Consider the following 11,856-nt stretch of genomic DNA (forward strand, 5'->3'; position numbering starts at 1 on the left):
TTTAATGAAAAGTTTGCAAATAATTAGGTTTTCCCATGCGCTCACCAGTTGGCGCCACTAGCGGGTGACGATAAGACCCAGAAGAACACTCGAAAGCAACAATGTCTATGTGATTGAAATAATGCGATTTAATCCAACTATTTTGAAACGTCAAGTGGCAAAAACGGCTTATTCCACTATTCCCAGTATTGATAGTAGCGCCTTCCTGTAAATTTAATGTCATAATTATTATTATGGTCGCCATGCCAGGAACTAATAATCCAGTATAGATAGTAGCGCTCTCCTAGCAATGTCATAGCTGGGACGGTTCAGTGTATAGTTCCAAAATACTGAACTGTCCTATCAATGACATTGACAGTGGGGCGCCACCATCAATACCGGATCGCTGGTTCCGATTTTTGCCATGTTGGAAACCATATAGTTGAACGATGGTAGCGCCCCCCTGTCATTGAGTTTGGCGGGACAGTTCAGCGTGGGTCATCTATAGGTCATTTAAACTCCTCCTACCGCTTCAGCGCTCACTAGTTGACGCCACTGTCTTAGCCTCAAGCAAAATATCAATAAAGTTACTCGCCATTGGCGCCAATCGGTAAGCGCAGTTTAGTCGATTTATGGACACTCAAAGGTAAACAACATTAGTTCTGTGCATTTTTTATTCAACAAAATATCACATTTCATAACTATAACTAGAGTATTAACAAGTTAAATTCACAATATACAAATAATATGGTAACATAACGGCGATTCTACTCACTAACATTATAATTCTCGAAAAGCCCTTATGGTTAAATGTAAACTTAAAAAATAAAGACAAACATTGTAAAAGGATTATAAAATATAACAACGCATTTGATTACATAAATGACTAAATAAACAATTATTAAAAACTACGAATTAAAGCAATAACTATTCGAAAACGAAACCACTAGGAACTTAGCACCCTTCATGTCCAAATTTTAACTGCTCTGATATCAATTCAATTCTGTATTATTATTATTCAAAATTCATCCAAATGTTGTTTTAATTAAAGTACAATTTATATAATTTTCCACAAAAGGCAACATTTAAAATCAAGAAAAATTTAAATCTTAATTTCACTTAGTGCAATTTTTTTCAAAACCTCATTTAAACTCTGATACAAGAAGTAACATCTACTCTACTTTCAAGGACAACACAAAAATATAGTATTGGCAGATACAAAAATATTCCTAAAACTCCCCACAGAGGGCAGTCTATATCATTTCAATGTGGGCAGCTGAATCATTTCAAACCAATGGTTCGAGTTATTTCTTCAAATACCGTCCAAGCCATGGCAGCCATGAGGGTTCTACGCAACATTCTTGGCACTGCTCCCTTGAAGTAGCCCTTGATACCGTATGTCTGGAACAAAAAGAAACAATTGGTTAGCTCTATATTCAACCTTATTCTATAGTGTAAGGTTTTAAGGTTGTGTTTGCAATAATTAGAAAATCCATGATTATTTTTGTAAACAACAAATTCATAGAAAACGTTATAATAGACATGACAGTTCTCCCTCAAATTCTTTATTATGATTATCATACATATGGCTCGCGCAAGCAAAGCATTTAGCCAATGTGACGCCGCGTCATATCATAGACATGACAGTATTTGACTAAGGCTGGGTTGCATCATCTTACTTTGACATTAAAAACGCAAAAAAATTGTCAAGCTCCATACAAAAAACACCGGTTCTTGTTATAGTTACTGTTAAAGTTAGGTGGTGCAACTCAGCCTTAGTGAGCCACTGTAGGCATATGACAGCATGGCATGTCGACATAAACTACATTATTTTTTAACAAATCTAACTACCTACCTATTTGATTTAGACTTTCAGCACGCGTCGACATCAATATCATGCGATACCTAATTAAGTTTCAGATAATCTTTGACCATTTGAAGAATGCTATCACAATAATTGACATAATATACATATAAAAGCGCCCCCAGCATTGACCCCTGCGGGAGCCATGTATAATAGGTATTCATGGTCCGATAAGTAAAGAAACTGCGCAATTATGTATATGGCAAAAAACCGTTATCAATTATATCAGTCAACATTCTACTGTTCCTTAATAATTGTCGTTGAACCATTAGCAATATTGATGACTTTTTTTATACAGTGTAGACAAAACTATAAAAAAGAATACTGATAATTTGCTTATTCCGGGATATAAAGGTTACGTATCGTTTGACTAGTAGGTATTATTAATTCATTTACAAATTAAGTGCGAGAATTTAAGTACATTATTATCTTTAATTCAACGACCAGACCAACCGCGAAGACGCGTAGACATGTCAATAACATTGTATTATTATACAAACAACTCCATATTATCTCGTCTACTGTCCATTTCTAATAGACAAAAGAAAGTTATTCAATTTTGAAAATATGACAGGTGTAGAAAAGCAAGAAAATGTGACATTGTATTATTGGATTTCGAGAGACTTAGTTGAAAAATGTTTTAATATTTAATATGTAATAGATTTTGATAATGATTTAAACAATAATTAAGTGTGAGTATTGAAGTGTTGTTATGATTGAAGAATAACCTCCTAGGGTTGGGGTAAGAGTTCCCAGGAGTTATGTAATGAGAGGAACACTCCCGAACATGCTGTAGATGAGCGACGAGCGTATCGTTTACGATAAGTTTCTCGCCCAATTTAGCAATGATTTAAAGCACAGCTGCAAGTAAATTTGCACTTTATTGCTAAGAATCGAGAATAGTTACTTGCTTAACTCAGGCTGTGCTAATTTTGTTCTGTTCTGACACGCTAAACGCTCGTAAAAGAAAAAAACTATTAAAAGTGGCGCCGCCTGGCGATCAATCCTATAACCTTTTTTCTATTCGCATTTATGAAGTAACCAAAACCTATTCCTAACGACTTTTTAACACTTAACTATTGGTACTTCTGAGGGCTTAGTGGGAGTTTACATCAAAATTAAATGTCGTCACTAGCGAGCGCGTTAAAAAAATATATGACGATTTTAATTCTTGAAAGTTCCCGCTAGGGGCGCTGTACAATATCAAATGGCGGGACAGTCCATCCCAACAAAAAAGACATAAATTCACACTAGGCCCTCTGTACAGAAAGTGTAGAATTCTTACCTGATGAATATACAACGCAGCACCAAAAGCGTTTGGGAACTTATCAGGGTACAACTGCATTTTGGTCTTGAGTACGTCAGCCGGGTTGGTAGCGAGAGACGCAGCGATCCCAGCCACAATACCGCAACTGAAGTGTATGAGGCTGGCAGCCGTTGGTGTTTGCAGCCATTCTGTGGAAGAAGAAATGAAGTTAGCAAGCGAAATTAACTTTTATTTAAACTAAAGTATAGTGTAATTTCCTTTGGATAGATCTAGAAATTGTTTTTTTAAACCAAAGATAAGATGCTCCGAAATATAGTGAAATATTGCGTCATTCTACTACTTTATTATTTAATTTTATTATCAATCAAGTAAGTATATTTCGTCATCATCATCAGATCTTAAGCTGGCTTGAAGGGTTGGGGAGGCCTAATATTCGCGTAATCGTCCCTCAGTTGTATTTAAGAATAAGGACTACGTTGTCTCTCCTTTTCTCTTTATAAAAGTTTAAAAGAAACAGATATAATGTTTATGTCACGGTGACAAAACAAAAAAAAACCGTGAGCGCATATTCTTAGAAATTCAATCACGTTTTTTTACTACGTTAAGACAATGGTCTAGGTTAAAAAGTATGGTAAAAACACTAATGTGTCATCGAACTATCTGTTAACACGTTTGTTATTTATTATTTGCTCAAAGCCGCGTGCTAGGAAGGAAGTGAACTTGTAGGTACATAAGTGTTGACTAAAATAGTTGAATTTAAATTAAGCCTTTGCGTCACTTGTTAAGAAATGTTATGTGTTTACGTAGGTAAAAACATAACCCTTCTTCTGGCGCAATTGGGTAAAAATTAGAGAAGAGAATAAACAGTTTTAATATTAAGGATCTTTTTTGCTTATCACTAATTTAAAAAGTGCATTGTCCTTGCTAAAACTGATAACTACCTGAACAAACAGTTTTAAGCCTTGATAACAATGACGTATTGTTCAAAACATGTTTTGATGAACATCCATGATGATTGCAAGTACGTGTTGACTGACAAATATTGAATATCTGATAATTATGTAGTTTATCTAGAAATTGCTGGTGTAATAATGATATCTAAGATAATGTCATGGCGACTGTTTTTAACAGAATGGGAAAAACATTATTTAAAACCTTGAGTCGATATTAAAACATTGATAAGCCAATAAAATTATCAGTAATAAAACAATGGAATTTTCTAGAGATCTACATAAGGAAGAGTTATGGTATTGTATTTCCATTAATCTAATGATATTGAGGTGAGTTTTGGAGAAAGGATGTAATTTTTATCCGACGAAAAAACGGAGGAGGTTCTCAACGCGTATTTTTTAATGTAGGTATTTTACATTTCAATTTGTTGGCTTGCAAACCTAGGCTCTTCTGTGAACCTGACTATCGCGAAATAACTAACTATATCTCGAGATGCAACTAAAGGTTTTTTTTAAAAAGGTGTCTACAACTCTCTGAAATAGTAAAGCTGTTTATTGGTAGCAAAATTTCTAGAATTGTATTTATATAGGGTGTGGTTTTGTAAAACTACGCCCATTTCAGGGGTGGTGGTACACATGAAAGTAATTACAAGAAAAGTAGTACCGAGGATTAATATGCTTCTGTTATTTGTTGACCTTAATCGACCTTTCAGCAGGCGTGCACGGGTACGGCTGATAGCAACGAGCGTTCGGATAAGGGTGTGCTTAATTCATAATCGCCACAAATCGTCCGATTTCTAATCAATTGACGTCACTAATTTCAGATTGGCACAATCACGGTCAGTCAACTTTAAAATCCAGTCGCGTAGGACCGATAGTGATTTTGGTATGTTACTTTGTTTGATTAGAAAAATTATATTTTTAGTTAGTTATTTGAGATAGTAAAGTAACATTTTCAAAGGTTCGTATTCAGAAACTGCTCCCAATATAGATCCAAAGTAGTGATTGGTAGTATTTGAATTGAGCCCAAGTTTAAACTTCTTCAGCTTAGTGTAGTAGATACCTAGCTGATGCATACCTATTCACGAAAATAACATTTGAATGCGCAAGCACGGTTTAAATTAATCGACCAATTGAACGATTCTAACCAGATTGAGTACCTCAAAAATCGGCAGATGATGAAAATGGCTATGATAGCAGGTCCTCGCTAAATAGTAACATAGAGGTGATATATGATTCCTAAAAGTACAAAAAGTATATACAAAATACATGGTCTTAGCAATCGTTCATACCTTTAGGTACTGCTTGCTTGGTTTGTGTGTAGAACATCAGGTAGAGACCAGAAAACGGCGCATCCCTAGCTAGTGTAGGCCCGAGACCGCAAGAGAGGCCTCGGATTCCCTCCGCCCTGTATATGGCCTTTAGGGCACCACCCAGGCTGTTGTATTTGTACACTCCGGATTCGTATCTGTAAAGAGGGATGAATCTTTAAGTCTTAAGACAAGGAAAGTAAACATTTGAAGATCTCTAGCAAGATATTGACTTTATAGAGAGACTATAAAATAAGCCATTGGGTTCATCATTAACATTATTGTCAGCGTATTTTAAGCTGCAGGCCAGGTTTAGTAGTAGTTTCGCACGAATTACCCACCCAATCTTCTGTCAGGTTCTCTACACCTTTGAACTGATTTGATTTTGGCTATACAGAGGCGTTTTAAAAGCCTGTTTGTAGAAAATGCATTACTTTCATGACTTCTAACCACATAAAGATAGCCAAAAACAAATTATTTTCATTAATTTTAATGTAATTGTTTTTAAGTAACATAGGTGTGTTGCTTTCGTCACATATTTATCAAGACCCCCACAAACAACGCAATCATGATTGTAATTGTATGTTAATCTGAAATCAACTGCGTCGCGCCCGAATTACAGTGAAATGACCCGTTTGCGTATCATTTCATTGATATTTTAATCAAAGAACGCACTTCCTACTTTAAGTAGGTACTTACATGCATATTAATCGGAATTAATATTAATCACCATTGTTTACTTGGTCGGTAGAAATATTATGTTGTGCCACAGGTATATTGCCCACTAAATGAGGTGTTTGTTCGTGGGGTGTAATAAATCCTTTCAGTTATAGATAAGCATGTTTTGATTTAAGGTAATGAAATCAATAAGTAGATATTATGCAATTTTATCAGCAAGAAATTTTTGAATAACGCTTAAATGGGAATCACATTCCGCACATTTTAACTAGGATTTAAAATAGTTTGAATAGGTTCGTTCGTTCGTTTCAGCCAAATGACGTCCACTGCTGGACAAAGGCCTTCCCCAAGGTTTTCCAACAATGAACGGTCCTGCGCTGCCCGCATCCAGGCTCTTCCCGCGACCAATTACCAGATCGTCGGTCCATCTAGTATGCAGAATAGGTGCCTATTCATAATAAAAAACGTATAAAGTAGTCTAAGGTGCTATCGATCGGACTTACGCAATGTTGAAAATCACAACATAAACTATGAAGAAAACCCATTGAAATCTTATGAGGTAGAGAGAGACAAATAAATATTACAGAAGAGAAACTAACCTGGTCTTAATCACTGTCATCGGGATCAAGGCGACTCCGCTCATTCCCCTAGCCACCACTCCTAAAGCGACTGCCTCCAACGGCCCCAGGTCTTGGTTCCTGGTCTTCCCAAGCTTGGCCTTCAGCCAATGCAGCGACGAGAAGTATAAGCCCACTCCTGGCACGCATCTAGCTATGGACGGCACCATGCCACGCCATAGCCCGACGATTTGCTCTTGCCTAATGATGTTGGTGAAGATAGTTATCATGCCGGGTTGGATTCGGCCGCTGGAAAAGATGATTTAGATTAGTAACTAGACCATTTAGAACTTCTTTCCTTCACATGGGCGATAGCCTACGAAAACCCTGGTCACAGATTTTGATACTATTGCTTGATGTCAAACTTTATGAACCGGCATATCATAGGTGTCTGACAAACTACGGCTAACACCCTTCTTAGACTATGAACATCTACAAAATGGGATTTTTCACTTTATTTGTATGTAGGTACTACGACCTAGGAACCGAACTACAGGGACTGGTTCTTTTAATCAATCTCTATTCAAGAAATTGACGAATTAAAGTAAGGTTCTTAGGACGTGAATTCCATAGCAAAGATGATGATGATCTCCTAATAATATTTAATAGATATTATTATTAGATGAATTTCAAGTTCAATAATATATTTGTTTTAAAATTATCTCGATTTCGTAATCAATTAGGTAATTACAATTCCTTTGTATCTCCAAATACTTACTCTGAACCCATTTCAAAGTCAATGTTAATACATAATTCTTCGCAAATACTGATAAAACAACAAAACTATATTCAACATAGTAACAGGCGATTAAAATCATTATCTTGTTTACTTGAAATAATTCTACTCGAGTAATAATAAAAATAAAATACTCGTGTTTGTAATAAGTTTGTATGGAAAAAGCGACAATGTTTACATAGTAACAACTCGTGTTTGTGTAGATTAATAATCTTTGATAACTGTATTTTTTAAATGCTGTAGACAAGGAAATGATATAGCGTAATTTTATCTTCTGGCTACATACATTTTTTTATGATACCAGTCTCCTGATAAAGAGATCTAAAACAAATGAATTTGCTAGACAGACAATATGCCAAATTGTTGCTAAGCAAATTCAAGATAAGCATTAAAATTACTGTGGCATTCTAAAAAAGAAAAGGTAAAAACTGTACCACATGAGAAAGAAGATTTCATACAGCCTGTAGATACATTAGGCAGAAGGCAGTTAAATTAGCAAACAACGACAAACATGTAGGTTTTGGTGTACCTACCTACATACGTAAATCAAAGGACTTTGAAAGGTTTTTGCATTGTCATGAGATATTACAAATCTTTTAACGACAAACATGACAGAACTTTCATTATATGTAGGTAACTACTTACATTACATTACGTAAATCAAAGGTTGGAAAGGTTTTTTGCATTGTCATGGCATATGACTAGTCTAGATAAATATTAAAAAAAATAAAACCGACTTCAAATGCGTGAACACAAATAATACCTATTCAACAAAAAAATAATCGTTCAAATTGGTTCATAATCGGCGGAGATATTGCGTATAAAAAAGTTCATCCCCAATTTCCCACCCTTGGGGGTGAAATATTTTCTTCAAATTCGCATGAAACCACCCTTTTGATAATACCTATTCAACAAAAAAATAATCGTTCAAATTGGTTTATTATAATCGGCGGAGATATTGCGTATAAAAAAGTTCATCCCCAATTTTCCACCCTTGGGGGTTGTTTTTTTTATTATTAAATTTAAATGGGACCACCCTTGAGGTATTACCTATACGCCGAAAAAAGATTTGTCCAAATCGGTTCATAATTGGCGGAGTTATCGCGTAACAAACATAGAAAAAAAAAACATACGGGTCGAATTGAGAACCTCCTCCTTTTTTTGAAGTCGGTTAAAAATCATCTTTTTTTAATAAAAACAAAATCAGTAAAACTTCAGCACTTACTTGACAGTCGCCGCAACAACATTGTGAGTAGGGTTCTGCAGCCTCGTCTTCACCAAATCCAGAGGCTGGAACAGTATCGTGCTGAACGTCCCCGAGAACGACCCAGCCAAGAAGGCCTTGAAGACCGGGTGGTACTGTTAACAAAATAATAAACGCTATAAAACACTTCGATTAAGCAAAGAGAACGCAGGCAGATACACTATGACCCTCGTCATAAAATAATACATCGATAACAAAAGTTCAGCTACCGATTGTATACTTACATTTGCCACGATATCCATGATGATGAAATAAAAATTTCACAAGAGGAAGATAAACCAGCGTCAAGTAATATCCTTCGAATAAACTCCGAACTTGTAGTACTCGAAATGGTATAGCCAATGGCAGAAGGTGCTTTTAGCATAAAATAATTTCAGGTACAAGCCTAAATCGTATCCGAATAGTCCGAATAATATATGGGGTTTACACGGAACTTCAGGGAAATGGTCATTTTTTGCAGGAGATCGTTGTAAAAATGCATGTATGCTCTTGCCAGCTCGAATCGTAGCGAAGATCGGTGCCTGCGAGACTGAATCACAGGCGTTTTTACGCGCTTTCTCGTACCAGTCCAATGTTTATTAACACACAAACTAATTAATTTGGTGATAGGAAGTCACAGTACTTGATGAACTTAGCCATGGATGAAACTTGAAAATGGGATAGAAACAAAAGAGAAACGGTTAATTGGCTTCAAAATTTCACTGTTTGATAGACGTGTGTTCAGAGAGCAAACGCGGGGCGCACTGACAACTGAAGAATGGTGCGTTGCGATAACGTGTCCAATTTATAGGCGTCTGTTATCAGCAGCAGACGACTGCCGCGGGTGACGAGGCTAAGGGTCATGTAGCTCGTCCACCCCTGATAAGGCAGTGTCCGTGCCTGCTAACTAGGGGGTAATGAGTAAATGATAAGTGCCCAACAAAGACTGTTTGTCTTGATAGTTAATTGTTCCACTGGGACGATTCGATGTGCAAACAATTTATCTTTCTACTGAATTATTGGATGAGAGGGGAAATGAATGGCCAATAATATTATGTCATCTATGAAGGACTAGCTAATACAGAACAAATATGATGATACCAATTAAAATATCAGGTAGGAACCTAAAGATAAACCAAATAACCAGATTCAGTTGAAGTTTGGAAAAGAGACGGCAGCAGCTGTAAATGGCATGGTGACACCGCCTAATATTATTTCGTCATGCGCAGCACTAAAAATATTAAGTGAAATAACTTGATGAAACTTTTTACAAGGTGTAATCATATTAATTCAATCAAACATATTTTTACTTTATTTTAAGCAATTCTGCGAGCTATGTCGGTTACTTTGGTTCTCCTGCGGATCTCCTCATTTCTGATTCGATCACGCAGGGAAACTCCGAGCATAACCCGCTCCATCGCCCTTCGGGTGACCTTAAGCCTTCTTATGAGGCCCATAGTAAGCGACCACGTCTCAGATCCGTATACCATCACTCGGCGGGCGGGGCAGCTCGTAGAGACGATGGCCGTTGGGGCAGGAAAGTTCTCGAGTGGCGACCACGGGCTGAAAGACGTAGCGTGGGCAGGCCTCCTACTAGGTGGACCGACGATCTGGTAAAGGTCGCGGGAAGAGCATGGATGCGGGCAGCGCAGGACCGTTCATTGTGGAAAACCTTGGGGGAGGCCTTTGTCCAGCAGTGGACGTCATTTGGCTGAAACGATGACGATGATATTTTTACTTATTTTTTTAAATACTACCACTTTAAATATTCTATTTTTTAACTATAGGTGAAGTTTTATCTCCATGTTATTTATGTAAAATTATACCAACGTAATTCAAATTACCAACGTAATGACGTCAACATTTCCGTAGTGGAAATATGAAAGAAATAATATTAGTTATTATTGTTCATTGTTCAAAATATTTATCATTCAAAAGATTTTAAATCATAAACATCTAAAGATAGTGATAATGTACGTAATCAAATAACGCAAATGATCAATTACGTTACTTAGTCAAAGATAGCACAGTATCGGATGATGTGACCTCTATGCTAATTATAATGTAGGTTAAAATTATTATTTTTTTGCGCCTTAAAGTAGTATTTAATGTATAAAGTCTAGAAGTATGTATAAAGGTATACTCACATTATGTTCAATGTAAAAGTTAACATTAAATTTTTTGGAACACTAAAATTATGTAAATAAATAGTTATGCAATTATTGTATTTTGAACTTTTTTCCATTTTCTAATAACAACAGATTATAGACAAATCATTGTGAACGGAATAGAAGTTTGATTTCAGTTGGTTGGGTTAAGTAAATTATTATGTTGATTTTAATCAGGTTTTTACATCTAGATAAGGTAAGTATGTATTCATTGACACATAGGTACATGTATAATATTGACTTATCATTAGTCAAAAAGTAATTATCTTTTGACCAATGACTATTAATATCACTAAATAATTATGAATGAAACTTGTGACTGAAAATGTTAGATAACCTCAAAAAAGTTTCATTACCTGAATACAGGCTTCCACAACTTCCATGAAAACGAATTAAACTGCAATTTTTTCTTCAGTGTTCAGCACACAGTGTCTATACTTCTGCGTGTGGTAATAATATGAGTAAGAATAATAACAAAATATTCGCATCATGAAGAAGTGATGCCACAGACCTAAGACTTGCAGGAGCCTCTGATAAGCCAGGAATAAACGGCAATTTACGATCGGGTCAAAATAGAGGACGTTCGATAAGCAACACAAACAACTCTGCTGGGGGCAACTCACGTCCTTATCAGGAAGTTCGCTCTGGAGGTCAGGAGGCGGAGTGGTGTCGATCGCCCAACCATTCGCGTAAGCATCTGTTTGTGACATACTATTTATTCAAGTAATTTCATCAATACGAAAAACCGATTCTCTTCATCTTCACAAACATTGCAATTAATTTAGATTACCAACTATTAAAAATTTACACCAAAACAAACTTCGTACGAATTCAAAATTTTATTCTCTGTTGTAATTTTTATGTCAGCTGTGAAACGTCAATTTTTTAGCCAATCAAATTGTTGGAAAAAGGAAAACAAACCTCTATTGGCCAATGAAAAAAGTTTATTTTCAAAGATAAACAATTTTGACACATTGAAAACAGACAACTTTTTGACATTGACATTGATGCTGCACCAAAGAAACGTTCACCTTGAAAAATTAA

General features: G+C 36.0%; 1 protein-coding gene across 2 annotated transcripts; it reads right to left on the reverse strand.

Moving 5' to 3' along the window:
• Positions 1–710: 710 nt before the first annotated feature.
• LOC114365368 (mitochondrial glycine transporter B) lies at positions 711–11,648 on the reverse strand. 2 transcript variants are annotated; one of them, XM_028321917.1, is made up of 6 exons: positions 11,436–11,648; positions 8,627–8,760; positions 6,648–6,914; positions 5,353–5,528; positions 3,129–3,298; positions 711–1,380 (listed from the first exon to the last, which is right to left on the reverse strand). In XM_028321917.1, the coding sequence occupies exons 1-6, from the start codon at positions 11,520–11,522 to the stop codon at positions 1,261–1,263; spliced, it is 954 nt and encodes a 317-aa protein (XP_028177718.1). In that variant the 5' UTR covers positions 11,523–11,648; the 3' UTR covers positions 711–1,260. The 2 variants fall into 2 exon arrangements, with proteins under 2 accessions (XP_028177718.1, XP_028177719.1); XM_028321918.1 differs by lacking the exon at positions 11,436–11,648 and adding an exon at positions 8,890–9,555.
• Positions 11,649–11,856: the final 208 nt, after the last annotated feature.

This window comes from Ostrinia furnacalis, unplaced genomic scaffold, assembly GCF_004193835.3.
Source record: "Ostrinia furnacalis isolate ACB-3 unplaced genomic scaffold, ASM419383v2 OfSCF7585, whole genome shotgun sequence".
NCBI lineage: Eukaryota > Metazoa > Arthropoda > Insecta > Lepidoptera > Crambidae > Ostrinia > Ostrinia furnacalis.

Excerpts from the sequence above, each read along its gene's own strand:
- LOC114365368 (XM_028321917.1), bottom strand. The coding sequence starts at position 11,522 with ATGTCACAAACAGATGCTTACGCGAATGGTTGGGCGATCGACACCACT. Across the intron at positions 6,915-8,626 it reads GTTGTTGCGGCGACTGTCAA|CGGCCGAATCCAACCCGGCA; the intron begins GTAAGTGCTGAA and ends CATCTTTTCCAG. Across the intron at positions 5,529-6,647 it reads ATGACAGTGATTAAGACCAG|ATACGAATCCGGAGTGTACA; the intron begins GTTAGTTTCTCT and ends CCCTCTTTACAG.